Here is a 17814-nt window from a genome sequence, read left to right as displayed (position 1 = left end):
CGAATGATTGAATGAAATAGCCTCCTTTCTTTCTGAAGCCCTGGTGTGAAGCCATGGCTAGAGCCAGGTGAAAAGCCTGGTTCTTCTTCCTCCCCCTCCTCTTCTCTTCTTCCTTCTTCCCTCTCCTTCCTGTAGTTATCCTGCATCAACTTTGGTATCAGAGCCAACAGCTTTGGCTCCATCGCCAAAGCTCCGAGATCCTCGTTCACACCCGTGCAAGGAGCCACCCCAATAACAAAGCATCCATCCGGAACCGTCGCAGAAGAAAAGAAACCTTCCTCCCTGTTCCCGTGGAAAAGCCCCTGAGACCACAGTTTTCTGGGCTTCTATGGGCATTGTTCTTCACGTAGGAGCCCAGGTTAAAAAAAAAAAAAAAGTTTGGCCACCTCGTCCAAAACCCCTCCCTTCCGACTGGGGAGTTTCCGACTTCCCTGTCTCAGCCGAGAACTCAAACCCGACAGCGTCAAGGAAGAAAAGCCAGAGATCGGACGCGAGAAGATGAGCACGCTCGATCCTGAGTGACCCGACGCCGCCCCGCGCTGCTGCCGCCCTTACCCAAAATCGAAGAAGAGGCCCCGCGCGTCGTCACCGTAGGGCACCTTCTACCAAGCCGCCGCCGCCCACGGCTACTCGCCCGGCCGTCATTGCGTTCCGCGGAAGCAGGTAACCATCGCTGCCCCAAGCCTCCACAACGAAGCTGGATCAGTAGAGGGTTCCCGGAGCGGATTCCCCGCTAACCCGAATCTATTCGGACTGAAAAAAAGGAGAGAAAAAAAGGAAAAAGAGAAAAAAAGGGAAACGTACGTGATCCGCACGTGACGGATCCATCACAGGTTATCGAAGCGGGTCATGCCCGATAACCCGGATCCTATCGGGTCGGAGTTAAAAAAAAAAACACCTCTATTCATCTTCCCCAATCGCACATTGCGTCGCCGCCCTCGTAGCGTCGCTCCACCCGTGCCGCCACCGCCATCGCCATTTCCGCCTCCGCCGCTCTACCCTCACCGTCGCCGCTTCACGCCCTTGCCCATGCTCACCACTCGAACCCCATCGCCATCTTTCCCCCTCCGCCGCTTCGCCGCCGCTCCTCTTCGTCGCCGCCCCAGCATCTTCATCCACCGCCCGAACCCCATCGCTATCTTCCCCCCATCGATCATCTTCTTCCTCTCTGAAGCCCCACTGCCCCGCCTTTCCCCCTCTTTTTGACACCGGGAGGTCGACAAACCCCCCCACCCCCAGCGCCGCAAGTCCTCCTTCATCCCACGGCCGCCCCAACCACTCGCAGCCAATCTCCCACGATCGCTACCCTTTCCGCCCCCTTCCGCCGCCCCTGCCCCCCCCCCCAAAAAAAAAAAAAACCCACTTCTCCCCGCCCACTCCATCTTTTCCCCCAAACCCTCTCATCCACGAACGGGCCCGACAGGCCCACCCACGCCATCTCACTTGTGGGCCCAACAGGCCTGCGCCATCTGCTCAAGACCCGTCCCGCCATCAGGCCCAAACCAACTCCTTTAGGCCGCAGGCCCATCATACCTGACCTCTTCTAGCCTGCAGGACCCATTTCCACCTCTGCCCCGCAAGCCCGCCAACTAGAATTGATCAGGCCCACGAGCTGCTGAATTCAGACCCCCAGAATTGCTGCGATCAGACCCAATTGGAGCCCTTTGACGAGTCTACTTGCTGCACCGCATTGCTAATTGTCGCCCTAGCCCAAGTCAGGTTTCTTCCTTTACTGAAAATTCTATTTGTTTATCTAAATTCAACATTAATTAACTCTTAAGTGCTCTATTGATATTGCTTTCTGAAAAAAATTCAACACACCCACTCCAGACAACACCAAAATGCTAGTAGTAGCCTATCTTTGCTATTAATTGTAGGATACCTAATCTTCAAAAGTTCGTCGAGGCTCTATGCAGCCCTGCAACACACTGAATAACTAGTAGTATTTGACTGCAACTACTTGTCTAGATTTATTACGTAATCCTAAGCTAATTTTAATTGCTAGGAATTAGCTTCCATTTATATTGAGCATATACGTTGTATTTTAGACATCATTTTCATGCATTAAGTCCGCCTAGGAATCACCACTATCTTAGCATTGTAGGGCCAAGCATAATTTAGCACCCTTGGTATATGCACCTTCGTAGTGGTCGTGTTGTCTCCCAGTTGAGTCCCAACTGGCCATGGATGCCTGCATCGAAGCCTTAATGAAGGTAGTCGAAAACCTAACCACAGTGTCCACCGAGGCCTATGCCCGACTAGACTCAACTGAGGCTGCTCTTCAGAGGATCATAGGATCCAAAGAAGGCAGTGCCTCCCATTTGGAAGGCTCAGAGGTCGAGGATGAAACCCTAGACCATCTAGAGCCGGTCCGCTAGGGTCAGTTTGACACTAGCTCTTTTGCAGGTCGTCCTCAAACCTACCCTCGTCATAGAGGACAGAGCCCTTGCCCTAATGTCAATAGGGGTTATCGATATAATGTAGAACCCAGAGAGCCATGTGATCATGATGAGAATGTGCTGAAAAGCATTAGGGTTGAAGCACCCACCTTTGAAGGTCGCCTTGATCCAAAAAAATTTTCAGACTGGCTACACGAAATGGACCACTTCTTTGAGTGGTACAATTTGTCTGACGAAAAGAAGGTCCGATTTGCCAGAATGAAGCTCATTGATCGAACTAAGCTTTTTTGGTAAAACACTAAACAGCTTCTAGCTAGAAGACGTCAGCCTGCCATAACTGATTGGACAGAAATAAAAAAAAAAACTTAAAGAAAAATACTTGCCTCTTAGCTACCAAGACGATCTCCTTAACCGATGGAACACTAAGTCCATATTTGTAAAGTGCCCTGACATATGGCGCACTTCTACGGGCCCTAATTCCTTAGGGTCCAAACCTTCTGTAGGGCTCTCTAACCTAGACCCCCTCCTACTGCCCTTGTCCCAAGCCGAGACACTAAAGGCAAAAAAATTCTTGGTGGGCCTCTCAAACTACATTTCAAGATTCAATGCTACAAATGCTAAGGTTTTGGTCACGTTGCCTCCCAATGCACTAACAAATCTCTCGTTATTGCTCAGCAAGAGCAGGGAGGTGACAAAAATGACTTGGAGGAGCAAGTCTATGAACCGAACCTCGATGACATTCAGGATATTGAGAAAGAGTGTAATGACAAACCTGAAATTCTAGGGTGCACCCGCACTACACCTAGTTCACTTGCACAGTCAGATAGAGTCTAACCAGTCCACCATGAGCGTAGTTAGATGTGCCCTCGCACAACCCATCAAAACTGATGTTAGAATTTCTGAGTTTGCATATGCATTTGCACAACACATTCATAAGTTGCATCAGAAAATCCATAAGGGCATTCATGCACATATTGCTTAATATAAGATGCAAGCTGATTTCCATGCTAAAAAATTTCAAACTTGAGGTTACGTAATGATCCATATAAAGAAATTGCAGTCTCTTAGTATTGAACCATTCAGAGTGTTGCACAAGGATGGCACTGACGCCTATGCCATTGATCTCCCATTTGATTTTGGTCATAGCCTTACTTTTAATATTAAAGATTTGGTTGCAATCCCTGATGACTCTTTTGCTGAAACCTCTCCTGAGCCAATTGCTTATCCTATTACTGATTTCATGCCATCTTTATCTCCGTTTCTCCTCCATCGAGCACAAAAAGAGTATATTGATTCTATTGTAGCCGAGCAAATAGTTTTTGCAAGTGATAGAGGCATCCAGTATTTTCTGGTTCGTTGGCAAGGACGACCAAAGTCCGGCGATACTTGGATCCCGCGCGAGGAGCTACCGCAGATTGATCCGAACTTGTTGGAGTACTACCAGAGCTATACCGAGCCGCTTTCGTCGAGGTCAATTTCTTCCCACCCGGAAAGAGTTGGTGCGGATGCCAGTGCCAGATCAGCCATCACTCGAGTCTACGGTCGCCATAGAGTCCAGTGGATCCAGCCAGTTCAGTTGGTTTGATTTTATTTTGGATTGATTTTATATTATGAGCTTGTTTGCATATTGTCATTTTAGGGCTTTTATGGGATTGTTTTCTTGTAGGGGTCTTTTGTTAATTTTGTAACCCTATATATATGGGTCCATGCATTTGTTTAACGTTAATGAATGAATGATTGAATGAAATAGCCTCCTTTCTTTCTGAAGCTCTGGTGTGAAGCCATGGCCAGAGCCAGGTGAGAAGCCTGGTTCTTCCTCCCCCTCCTCTTCTCCTCTTCTTCTTCCCCCCTCTTCTTCCTTCTTCCCTCTCCTTCCTGCAGTTGTCCTGCATCAAAGAGTAGCGTAGATCCAGGTACGTTGACCTTCAAGGACTTTCGCCACCATGTCACCATCGTTCAAAGGTGGATAAGAGATGTAGCGCTAGGCTACGATAAAAATCTAAGTTATACCTCCTCTATGGTAGAACTACTAGTAAAGTAAAACTAAAATAAGACAAAAAGAAGCATTTGATTGGTTGTTGAGAGGTTTATATGTAAAGTACTATTCCATTGTTTATACTATAATAAAATAATTGCCCACTCTGATGGTTGCTATCCACGCCTGGTCCCCTCTCCTAGTGGTTCTAATAATTGACACCAGTTGCTTTCCTACTGCTGCACGACTCTCAAGGTGGCTACTTTGTGCCAATTGTTAAACCAATCTTCATACTCTATCAGCCTTGGTCTACAAAATTACCTTTGGCCTACCTCGTCACGATATTGGCTCTCTCTCCCTAACTATCCTGCAGCATGGTCCTGTTTCTGAAGATATCATTGAGACTGGTATTATATCTTTGACTAATTGTGCTAGTAGATAATTGTTTTAAGCATAAAATAACTTTACTGCCCTTTTGTACCGATATTCTTGAATAATTTGTGCAAAAATATAGCTTCACACAATGCAGACTGAATGTTCAACTTCTTAGGTGTATTAACGCAAAAAGGTAATACTGTCATTTCACACTTAAAACATCACTTATTAACACCATTAGTCAAAAATGTAATTGGAGGGGTACTGTTGTAAATACTGGATGACTTTCAGGATATACATGCAAAGAGAAATTTGCGGAGGGTAAATTTACAATAATTGCATGGGAATGTATGCAGAATTTCATTATTTGTACATCTCTTGTTTGATTTGATATCTCTTAAATTCTTAAAAAGAGATTATGAGCTTTCATGTTCTCTCTTTTCCCTTTCTAGAAGATTTGATATGTATATATTAAAAAATGCTTTAAACCTCCAACTAGGAAAAATAAATGATGATTGGACATGTCCACACAGGATACCACTAATGAACTAGACTCATGGAAATCCATAATGTGGTAAAAGAGCAAGAAATTATAAAACAAAAAAATAATGATAAGAAATATATGTACAAAGTTCTTATTAGCTAACAAGAATCAAACGCACCATCTTATTTGTTTATATTTGATTATATAATTGCTATAAAGAAATAGTTCATTCTTTATTAACAATAAAATTAAATATGGTAGTCATTATTTTTTCTTTCACCAAATCTAACTCATTATCATGTCTCAAATTCCAACTTTCCTGCTGCACTCATGCAACAAAACATAAAAAGGTCTGACATGGTCATCAGCTGCAGATGATTCTCCAAAAGTTAGAATGATAGAAGATTTCACTTACTAGGTAAGATGCCAAATTTTCTGAATTCTAAGCAAGATAAATTCATGAAGAATGTAGTGTACTATTGAACTAAGCAAAGTAAGAATTGGGGCTTAAGTCAGGCATATTTTTCAAATTGAGAAAAATATTTTATGCTTCGAGAAGACAAAAATTATTCCATACAAAAGCCCTACTCTAGAAGAGTGGTGCGTTTTGGCTAAGAGAAAGGCCAGAGTGCGAAAATGTGGATGCAGCATTGCAAGCCCAATAACCAAGTTGCAGCTTTCCAATAAAGAAGAGAGCACCCTATAATCAAAAGGTTGTAAAAGTTGTTGAAAATTTTGTTATTGCCATTGATGTGGATTTCGGTCAAAATTGGTCCTCAAAGTATTTTTGATATTCTAAGTCAAAGTCGGTTCCCAATGATCACAGGAGTTCAGCTAGACCTAAAGACTGGACTTTGAACTTCCTAAAAGACTTGGACTAATGACTTTAGGTAAAATTTAAGTTTGTTTAGAAATTTGTTTACTTCATAAAATAAAGATGGTTGGATCTTACTGGCTATTGTTTTGGGAATGGTTAGATTTTGCTGTAGGAGTTATTCATTTCTTTGGTGAGTAAGATCTCTTTGTTTTGCTACTCGACATTTTCACGACTCTATATTATTAGGGACATGTACTATTATTTGTTGACGTCTCTGCTTTATTTAGTATCGGACCACTTTTGATATTTGGGTTGAGAATTATCTTCTTCTATAAGATTAAATATAGAATGGTAAAAAGATTTTGAAAACACGTGATTCTTGTTGCCAACCCTGGTTGCGAGGGCTCCATCATATTACAGTTAAGGCAAGATAACTTACAACTAATTCTGCCCTCCACTGACTTATTGATATTATCCTGGATGCCACATCTTCATCAACAGTCCCCAGAACATTCTGCTCCAGGCTTTGAAGACAGCGATCAACTCGATATGCTTCCATGTATCGATAACGCTAACAAAGAAATGGAACACGTTACAAGATCATGAATTATTCAAATGGAATTAAGAAAAAGCCAGTTATGATAGCATTCAAATTTCCCTTCTCTTAATAAATCAACTCTTTGAAATGTACTAAAGAATATTAATGAATCAACTAAAAGTTTTGGATAGCATGATTAGAAAAGCCTTAGGCATAATTAAGACATCCAATAGAAAGAATTTCTTAAGAGTAATGCATTCTTAAAGTACAAGCTTGCTGAGACTATAATGCCTGTCAAAACTCAAGACAAATAGATGCCAATGCCATTGCATGAGCCAACTTAGCACTACTTAATGTGTTACATACTTAAAGAAACCTGAACTGCAAGGATATCTTTGCAACTGTTATACATGCTACATGGGTTTTTGAGTCAAAGTGGTCATTTTGTTATCTTATTATGTTGACTAAGCCAAGATATAGGAATGTTTATCTGAGCAGATCAAGATTTATCCAGGGCTCTTTAGTTCCCTATAACTGCCTCACCTCCAACTCCAATTCCTTGTCCTTGTATTCATTTCACCTCATGAAATGAATTGATGGGGCCTTCCTCTCTCAAAAAAAAAAAAAGAAAGAAAAAAAAAAAAGCAATTCTAGCAACTCAAGTCATATTTTCTGCTTCTGAAGTTACAACCAACTTGAATGAATACCTACTCACACAAAATGGTCATGGGTCAGGTTGCAAAATATACTTGGAGCCAGCTGTAACTTGTATGATAACATTCTCTCCATGTGGTATTACTTATGTATTCTAGATGATGACTTTTGTGTCTTTTTTGTTATTTACTTTTTTCTACTTTTGTCTTAAGTTGTAGTAAACTGGCAAATGTTGACCCTTCCTGGTGCTTCTTTTAACTATAGGTTATTATACTACACTGGCGGAGGTCATATAAATAAGTTTGCAAACTATCAGATGCAGAGGAAGATACAATCAACTAACCTCAATATTGAATGGCTTTTGAAGGTATGGTAAACAACAAAAAGATATATATTATTCACGAATATTGATTAGGCAAAATGAAATCAAGAAATTAATCATAATAATAGAATAGAAGTCATATCTTAGTTTCTAAAGCATGGATGCTGGAGGTACATGGTGAAACATTTGAATATAAAAGTAAGACTTAAGATATTACCTGGACATAGAAGACCATAAGAAGATTACCATATATTGTCGAAGGATTTTGACAGGCATGATCAAAGAGACACTTGTGGAGATACCTCTCTTCATGAGAATTCCAAGGCAACTCAATCATTCGGTCTACCAGGTTCCTTCGAATACAGAGATAGCAAATTTCTGTTACCAAGATTTCAACCTGGTATATCCAACACTCAGGTTTCGAACTGCTGGAACATGCCAAATATGATTCATGCCTAGACTCCTCTTCCTTTGCTTTTAAGCAGTGTAACCTCTGATAGATAAAGGCTTCCGTAAGAAGACCACATTCAATTCTAACCCGAACAGCTGTTACTGCCTCGCCAAGCGAGACACATTGGGGGTCATCATGCTCAGAATTTGCATAAGTGCATAAGCCATCACGCCCAGTGCACCGTAAAACAGTCAATGCTACATCAGGACATTGACGTTCCAATAGAACTTGTGCTATCTTTGGGTGTGTTTCCGAGCCTGCAATTTCTGGGAGAAGATGGCTAGCTTCCTGTCAATGAACAAATTAAACATTTGCAGGTTTTCATGTACTTTAATCTGAAAATAGTCCATTATAATTATGAACAATAACTATATAAGTATTCTCTGTTCATGTCATGGGAGTACAGGAATACAAGTGTTCTCTCCATGTTGCAAGTCATATCCAGCTGAATAACAGAACTTTCGATAAAACACTGTCCATCACTCTGTATTTATGTGTAAAACCTAGGGAAGATATTATTGGGGTGTTTCGCTTTATCCATCCCAAGATTCGCTATCTCGGTACCGGACCCCATACCGGTGCCATACTAGCACAGTATCGGTACGATACGATATAAAAGTGTTTGGCATATTGAGTATCAATATGCCACCCATACCGGGTACCAATACCGAACCGGTACGGTACGCAATGTACCATCCGGTTCAGGCCGGTATGGCGTACCATGATCCATCCACTAATGAGATAACATAATATGGTCACAGTTGCCCATCCTGTTCTCATTCCAGATATGAAACATTTTTAACTAACGAGAAACAACATTTGATGACCGACAAAAAGGCTTAGATCTGACTTCTAAGCCACATTTAACTTTCAAGAGAGATGATGGGTTCGTAACAATCACACATAAGCATAAATCTTCAAGCTGTAGTGATGCAGCCCTAGGGTTAGGTCTGGACGAAAGAGGGTCTGGGGGCTTTTAGAAAGGATTACTAGGCTTTCTCAAACAGATTTCTGGATGCTGTGGAGGAATTTCAGTAACCCACATGACTCAACTGAAGTGCTGGAATCTCGCTAGTTTCGGGTTTCCTAGGATTCTGTAGCACAGTGGAAAGAAAAACAAGGGTTTAATTGCTGCTCTCAAATTCTAGCCATACCAAGTATATAAAATATGGCACAAAACAGAAGTCTATCAACACATCATGCCAAAGATAGCTCACTTGCAAAGCAAATAACAAAACAAAAGCATGCAAAAAGAAAATTGAATCAAGTGCTTGAATAAGTAAAACAGCAGGTATGAAGATTGATTACGGCAAAATTGTGAAATAAATCAGCAAGCAAGAAAAGAAGAAAAGACGAGACAAAAGGAGAAAAGAGCAGGGAAGAGAAGAGATAGAGGGAAGGGGCAAACCTGATGAAGTAGATGTCTTTTTTCATTTGAAATCACTAAAAGCTGCAGATAAAATCCTTTTGTATAAAGTGTCATTACCTAGTTATGTTTCCAAAAATCCAGGATCTTCGATGGGGCAAAATGGGGACAGACCTAACCTTTGGCACTATTTTACACAAAGTGGCTGCCCAAGGCTTGCTATTGCCTTGTCAAACCAAGCCTTTACCATTGCACCAAGCAATGGCCCCTAGATAAAAGCCCATTTATAAAACCCTAAAACATTTTCTTTTCCCATTTTCCTAATCTGGACAGACGTAACCTTTGGCACTATTTTACACAAAATAGCTGCCCAACACTCGAATATGTACCATTCCCCTTGTCGGCCCAAGCGGTTACTATTGCACTAAGCAATGGCCCCAGAAAAAACCCCACTTATAAAACCTAAAACATATTCTTTTCCCATTTTCCTAATTTATCATTAACATGCCTTGTTATTGCTCAACGCATTGTTTACACTTTAGTAAACATGAACAATAAAGCTATAATAGATTGTGTGGCAACTATAATATGGGCTGATGTAACATACAAACCAGCGTTCAAGAACCAATGACCCAAACAAAACTGTTTTGAGGTTTGGGTCATGGATCAGTGGTTCAACCACGGCAGAGTTCAACTAGATAACCCAGACCTCAATTATAGCCTTTTAGATCACCACTCCCATCCAAGTCCCAGCATTTCTTCCATAAAACATGCACTCCCTCCACTGTTTCCCAAGATGAGCCCTCCATGCCTCCTCTACACCACTGTAGGCCTAAGCTCTGCCAGCTTCTAGACTCGCCTCCATCGCCACTACAACCCCATCAACCCTGCCACTCAATTCCCCTCCATCAAAACCTTCAACCCCATGGCATCAACCCTATCTGGGACCACTTCCTTTACAGTACCACTCCTCAATCCGTGTTTGGCCTTAGCATGAACTCCCCTCTAGTCCCACTAACTCAACCCCCTCCAATCACACCTTCATCACCTCCATCACACCACCAAGCTCAATAGAAGATCAAGAAAAGGAAGAGCTATCACATCAGTAGATATGGTCGAATTTTTATGCTCATCACTTTCATGGCTTCAATTAGGAAGAAGATGAGGAAAAATAATAGGATTGTGGCTTAGGGTTATGTTTTTCTTTAAAATTTCTTGGATCAACTTGGCCTAGTAAATGAGCTGTTGACCTGCATGGTTCAAATGGTTGAACCATCAAGTCAAGAGATTTGAATGGTTTAATCAAAAATATGTTTAGATCCAACCCGACCAGCCACAGCTAGCATCTGACAGCTCCAACAGGCTGACATAGCCAGGTTTTGAAACATTAGTACTAACTTGAGATAAGTTCATCTAGCCATCTAGAGAACTATAAGAAGTTTTAATCTAAGCCATAGACTCAGTAGAATCCACTAAAACTAAAAATTAAGCAGAAATATAAGAGCAGTACAATAAATAAAAAACTAAAATAAGACTCAATGTCAATGACTCCCAGCCCCTTGGTTAATCATATGGTTAGTTTTGCATGTATATGAATGCAAGAAACAGATTAAAACATGTCGGCAAGGTGAAAAAGGAGATTTAAGGCTATTACAGAAAATTAATTACAGATTTATATTTTAAAATAGTTTATAAGAAGGAAGTAAGTATATTATTTGTTGAGGTCTTTTATAGCACATTTTTCTCATCCAAACTCTCATATTAGCTTTAGGATATAAGAAAGACGGCATTTTTACAAAATTATTAGGTTATTACATCATTGGCCTGTCTCTGCAGACAAGGTTCATCAAAACAGTATTGGAGGTTGTACCACCATCAATCCGAACATGCCGAATATAAGGAGATAGAGGGGGAGCAGGAGGGAGGGAGGGAGGGGGCTGAGGGAAATGCTTACCCTCAAAGCAAGAGAGAGAGAGAGAGAGAGAGAGAGAGAGAGAGAGAGAGAGAGTGGGAAGGAGAGGGAGACAGGCGGAGGAAGGGAGGAAGGGGGAGGGCCGAGGTAAACCCTGACCCTAACCCTCAGAGTGAGAGAGATAGAGAGAGAGAGGTGCTCTCGGGCCATTGCAAGCAATTTCCTGAATGGGGGTTGCGAGCAGTAGGGAGGGGGCACTCTCTCAAAATCACGATCAATGTGGGGGGACTCATCGCGAGCAGGCGGACAGGCAGGGAGGGGAGTTTAATAAACACAAACCTGGGGGGTTTAACTCCAACCCAGCCTCATCTCAAATTTACAGGCTGAACCATGCTAGTTCCCAGCTGGTCCAGTTCAATATGCCCCAAACCAGCCAATTCGGCGATCCTTGTCTACAAAGAATAAAAGTCCACTTTAAATGTACTACGGTGGGTCAAACTCATTGTTAGGAGAGCCCAACTCTCCATTAATCTCTCAAAGTTGCAACCAAAAATTTTGACAGATATCTAAGTGTTTGGCATGAAGGATTCATGACACATCTGAAAGACTCTTCATGTTGGATGTCCAAACAAAACTAGCCATAGTAGTTGCTAAACTAATAAATATACAGATTCACCATGCTTTGACAGAATCGATGTAACCTCTCTTTTCTAATTCTTGAGAATAAACATATAAGGTTACACCATAGGGCCTTAATTATATTCTTATGTTCAGCTAAAGTCCAAACCCCCCACCCCCTTCCCCCAGAAAACCGTATATGGTGCTGATCCTGCCTCTACTCCTAAAATCTTGGTAAAAGTTTGTTACCTCATTCCACTATCATATGATAAAACTAGCCCCTCCAAACCAATCACGTCCCTCACCTTAAACTGCCAGCCAATACATCAAAACCAGCCTTCCTAAAACCTCTCTTCTAGTCCTCCTAAAATTTCTCTTCTAAGTACATAACAAAAGAAAAGGAAAATAAATGTTCACCAGTACTGCACCCAAACCTATTGCCCCTTCTAAACACTCACTCTCATCAATTATAAATAAATATAGGTCTCCTAATTCATATGTCTTTCGGGTTTCCAATGCTTATTTGGTGACCAAGAAGATCCCTTGACAAGAAGAATAATGTTTTCATTTCTTCTTAATAGTTATCTTATAGGTAACATTCATTTATTCTGTTCAGTCATTTGTTTCAATTGAATATGCTATTTTTATGATCAGTTCATGAACATCCAGTTTCTTCTCCTAGCCTATGTACTTGCCGGAATTGAGAAGAATATCTGATTCAATTATGATCATAATATTACAAATAATGTTCTATATAGATTTAATTTTGCTTGAGATTAATGATTTGATCTGCTAAATGATAGACAAAGCCCTTTTTTTATATTTTATCATATTAAAATAAACAATAGTATGATCGTTAAAGTTGAACTTTTCTTTGTATAGATATGGTAAATTTTACTTCAAATCATCACAAAATTTAAATAATTATCATAACATCAACATTCTAAATATTTTTTTTATCAAAACTATGATTTTCAAAGATATATCAAACTAGCTGAAATCATCATGTTGTCAACATGGAATGAATACAAGAGAGGTGTTTAAATTATTATAGTAAGTAGTGGTAACATTATCTGAGATCCCAAAGGTAAAAGCCTACCTCCATTCCAGTCTCAAGCATGACTACAGTCTAAATGCAGCTTGAGAAGCAAGTGCTTAAGCATAAAACCAAATTGGTTTTTTGATTTTGTAGTTATATTTTTTTGATCTTTTTCCTATAAGCATTTCCTGTTAACTTCCGTACCAATCTGCACCAAGCAACAGCTACCATACCAACTGGACAAAAACATGGCACAGAGGCATGTTCTATCGTGTCATGCAAATCAATCTGTGCCGGTCCATATCAGTCACATACCGATGCTGGGCAGAATGACTCGGTGTCGGATGACAGGACATGGTATGTACCATGCCAACCATGACTAGCACATATACAGGCATATAATGCTTTAATCCTTGCCTAGAAGTTTAATTCCATGATATTTAGTGCACTTTTCTACGCAAATTGATTTTACAAATGGGCGCCACAATATTTCTCCAGTCATCCAGCATCTATTGGTCCCTAAAACCTAAATAACAAACAAGCGAGCCAATGTTAACCTAACGTCTCCCATGATTCCCCTAACAAAGAAAGAAAAATGGTTACATATAATGCAAGATATCCAAGAAATTTGTAAGAACAAATATATCCTATTAATTAATAACGCACCAGATTTTTTGAAAATTTATAAAAACATCATATATTCTTTCACGGGCATGCAAATCAAGATATGCATATATCATGATTTTGAAATTTATCTCTATACAGAAAATACAAGATCGAGGAACAGCAATTAAAAAAGAGCTACTCTATAATGGTTATGCTGGTTATGCAGGAAACATCTTCGCTGACTTTTCAAATATACTGCACATCATTACTGAACAGTTCACATTTCCAGCAGAAAGTCCTATTAAGCATAAATATGTATCAAGCTAGTATTATTTACCATTTCTTTATATACAAGTTTTTACTTAATAACCATAACCACAAGATATATTATGTAGTAACCAAAACATTACAATACCTAAAATATGATAAGAAATTGCATATTAGTTGACCTATGGTTCAAAAGTAAAATTTTAGTTTTGGAAATTTTTGTGGTTCTAACTCTAGTTTCAGTGGCTCCTGTTGAAAATTATACCAACTATAATTAGGTATAAAAACAAGAATTATAAAGAAAAAGTCAAGTATATAAAGTAGGCATCATTTAAGAGAAAACTATATTGTTTCCGACTATTGGATATATATAGATATAGTGGCTTTACACCGAAGCAAAGGTAAAAATAATTTCAAACACAATGTTTAAAAAAACTCATGTTCAGAGTTACTATTAGATGGAAAAGTAACATGTGACAACTTAGATGATGATGAGACTTGATATTTAAGATTAACAAACTTATGTCAAAAAATCCTTCAAAAAATTTTGGAATGTAATGTTGCAATGCTTCCAAAAAAGATTTCAGAAATTGACTACATTATACCAGTAGCTACTTCAGAGTGCCTAAGCAGTACGTGGCCGCTTAGGTGGAAGCCTATACATTCATATTTAAAAATAAAAAATTACAAATAAAAATTTATACTAATAATAGCAAATAATATTTAGAAAAAAGATATAAAAAGAATCAAAATAGCTAAGAAAATTGTAAAAGTGGAGAGTTGCATATCCAGGAGGTGCTTGGGCTTATGCAAGGCACTTGAGCATTTACCATATGGCTGTTTACATTCAAAAGTAGCCTAGACTCTGTGCAGGATGGTTGGAGAGCTGCATATGCATATGCAGTTGCATCAACTGCTTTTTAAAAATAATGCTCTCAAAACCCACAATATTTAAGTTTAATCTACATAATGTGTTTTCTTACGTATGAAAAATTATGAATCAACAAAAAAATGGCATACTAGTCCATATCTGAAATGAATTTAATCTAACAAGTTAGTTGCAGCCAAAACCCTAAACCAGTCCCAATCTTAAAATTTGCAAAATTATGGTTTCACTCTTTGTAGTTTCAGTCTTTGAGTTCCATAGGAATATTCCAAACAACGGTTAGACCAAAAGCATCTCCAAGTTTTGCAAGATTTGCTTCTTAACAATCTCATTTTGAAATTCAAAAAATTAGTATTACCAACTATTAAAAAGGATTTGATTGCATGATTTCTAGTGCTGCCAATTCAATTGATACAGCATAGCATGTATTGTACCAATGCCTCGCCAGCAAGTGGCATGAGTCCAATACCAACAGTCTGCAAGCACTCAGCATGTTCGAGTGCAGTATCTGCCAAGCATGCCAAGCACTAGTACAGCATGACATTGGCACTCAATACCTTGGAACTTACATTACATAATGTATTGATAACAATCAATACATGTCTAAGCCCAAAACATGTACTTATCACTATATAGCCGCAACCATTGTTCTTTGATATATGCAAATACTCCTAGCAATTCTTCTGAATCTTGCAACAGTATGTCCAGACATGTTGTGCGTGTTATGGCACAATATGATTGATATAAGCTCAAAGCTAAAAGCAATTGAAAATTAGAGTTTTACAACCAATAAGTTCAAGCAGAGATAAAAGCAACTTATATTTCTATATTTTTAAAGCTCCTATTAACTCCCCCCCCCCCCCCCCCCCGCGCGCGCGCGGGCGCACGTAAATGAACATAGAGAGAATTTTTTATCACTTAATCCCTAGTTATAAAGGAAAATTTGGAACTAAGTATGATATACTTGCATACTAATTTTTCAGTTATGACATGGCAGTAAAAGATTCATAATCATACTATAACCACAAGAATTATGGCTTGTCCCAACTACTAGGGGTTGGCTGTATAAGTCCTCATTCGCCCAGCATTTCTATTTAGGGAAGCTTCATATTATTTCAAGATTTTCAATGTCCGTCCTACATCATTTAACAAAGATTAAAGTACCACTTCTTATTGCGATCCACTCAAATCTTAATTATTATACCCACACCATCTTAATAAATTGATTTCCAATTCTTAATTTGTACAAATCATAAGCTCCACTAGCATACTCTTTTCTTACTTAACCTTCCTAGTTTTAACACGTATCCACCTCAACATTTTTATCTTTGCTTAATCCAACTTTTCTGAGGACCTCTTTATTATTCGTTGTTCTAGACTACATTACCTAGACACTCCATTTTAAGGTTTCTAGAAGTTTCAACACTAATTAAGACATGGACATTGCAAGAGACTGACACAACATGGCATAGTTGGACACCATTTTGAAGTGCCCAGATAACATCAATAAAAAGTATCGTTACGAGTTTCATCATGTAGGCTCTACTTTGAGTGTTGGATACTTTAGTGAAGTTTATTATAGTCTTGAACCTTTGATTTAAATCCATCACCATTATATGAACAGTTTAAGTGAAGCACCATTATGTTTTTAGAATAAAGATATCATGGCTAATAATTAAATTAAATACACTAACACATCTTAAGTAACCTAATGAGTAAATAACTCGCAAAGTCATGATTATTCCATAAGGACCCTCTTGTCCCCTATCATAGCTCAAATGATCTTTGGATTTGCTTTATATCTGTAGCATGGCAACAGGTGCTTGCACTTTCCTTTACCTTCATCTCACATCCAACTACCATGCAACCTATTAGTGCTTCTCCAGACAAAAACCGTACTCCCACTTTTCAATTTTTTCTTTCTGCACGGATATCATAGCAATAGCTTTTACATAGATGCAAAGTATGTATGTGTGCATGTGTAATATATCCTATGTCTAGATTGTTGGAGATTGATTGTTGTGCTCAACATTTAAGGAGCTCAGACACTTGGCATCCATGTCAAGCATCCAAGTAACAGTTATTTTTAGCTATATAACAAAAAGGGCCAGTGGGCTTCTTTCAAATTGTTGGAGTATTTATCGATCAAATAATACCCAAAAGAACATTTCCCCTTCATCCAACTAACTGTTTTAAATATATCTTCACCTATTTGCCGATTATTCTGTATAATAGAATCCAAATAATGAAATGGACTAATCTGTGGCATCTCGTCCATCAATCTAGGCTAGATCTATGCCTATATTTTCACAATAATTATTCTCCATATACTCTGCTTTTGCTTTGCCAATATGTAAGCCCTTATCCTCTAAGGTTATCTTCCAAATCCAACTTAGCATTTCATTTATTTTTTTCTCAAATAAAATACATTATGGTACCTATTGAATATTAGCATTAAGTTCAAAATATAATTAGCAAAAAAGACATGGGAATACTACCAATCCTTCACTTAGGCCCCATAATCAAACTTTTGATGACTAAAATGTATATACAACATTATCTTCACGAATATCAAACCCAATAGACTCAAGCTCCTTCGGTTTCAATTAATCCATCTTTGGTTTGTTGGCATCCCTAGTTTGTGCATTGCAACATGTTAGAGAAAATAAACAAAGTCTATTGCTTATCTTGTCCTTCATCAGCTCTTCAACACACAATATCTTTAATATTTCCAAATGTATAGTTCATGTAACATCCTGCATGTTCCTAAGCCTAATTTTTTATTTTTATCTATTTTATAAGTACAGTTTCTATATATGTGTGCTTAATGTTGTGCCCAAGGTTCGCCGTACCGGTACCGAACCTCGTACCGGTGCCGCACTAGTATAGGTGTACCGAGTGTCGGTACGGTACGGTATGCGGTACGCCAAGCGTACCGACATTGGTGTACCGATACCGGTACCCATCGGTACGGGTACGGTATGCTCAGTACCGACCGGTATAGCGAACCTTGGTTGTGCCTATTAGAACTTTAAAAAAAACAAAAACAAAAACTAGTGATAATAAATTAGAGTTCAAGGGCTAAGAGAAACATTAGTGATAAGG

The 17814-nt window shown here is 39.2% G+C and overlaps 1 protein-coding gene across 3 annotated transcripts in view; it reads right to left on the bottom strand.

Annotated features, from left to right (window-relative positions):
* The window catches only part of HOS1 (ubiquitin-protein ligase), a 41940-nt gene that overhangs the window by 4367 nt on the left and 19759 nt on the right, over nt 1–17814 (bottom strand). For 2 of the 3 annotated variants that reach the window (XM_008793138.6, XM_026805098.4), the window contains 2 exons: nt 7782–8303; nt 6490–6621 (listed from right to left, as the gene is read on the bottom strand). In XM_008793138.6, coding sequence (XP_008791360.1) covers nt 6490–6621; nt 7782–8303 — 654 coding nt within the window. The remainder of the gene's footprint in view (nt 1–6489; nt 6622–7781; nt 8304–17814) is intronic. The other variant, XM_088715511.2, reaches the window with a different exon arrangement.

Source organism: Phoenix dactylifera, chromosome 1, assembly GCF_051530095.1.
Source record: "Phoenix dactylifera cultivar Ajwa chromosome 1, Ajwa_hap1_PhDact_Kaust_v1.1, whole genome shotgun sequence".
In the NCBI taxonomy this organism is placed as follows: domain Eukaryota; kingdom Viridiplantae; phylum Streptophyta; class Magnoliopsida; order Arecales; family Arecaceae; genus Phoenix; species Phoenix dactylifera.
The sequence above is the reverse complement of the archived record's forward strand: the minus strand, read 5'-3'. Positions and strand labels throughout refer to the sequence as shown.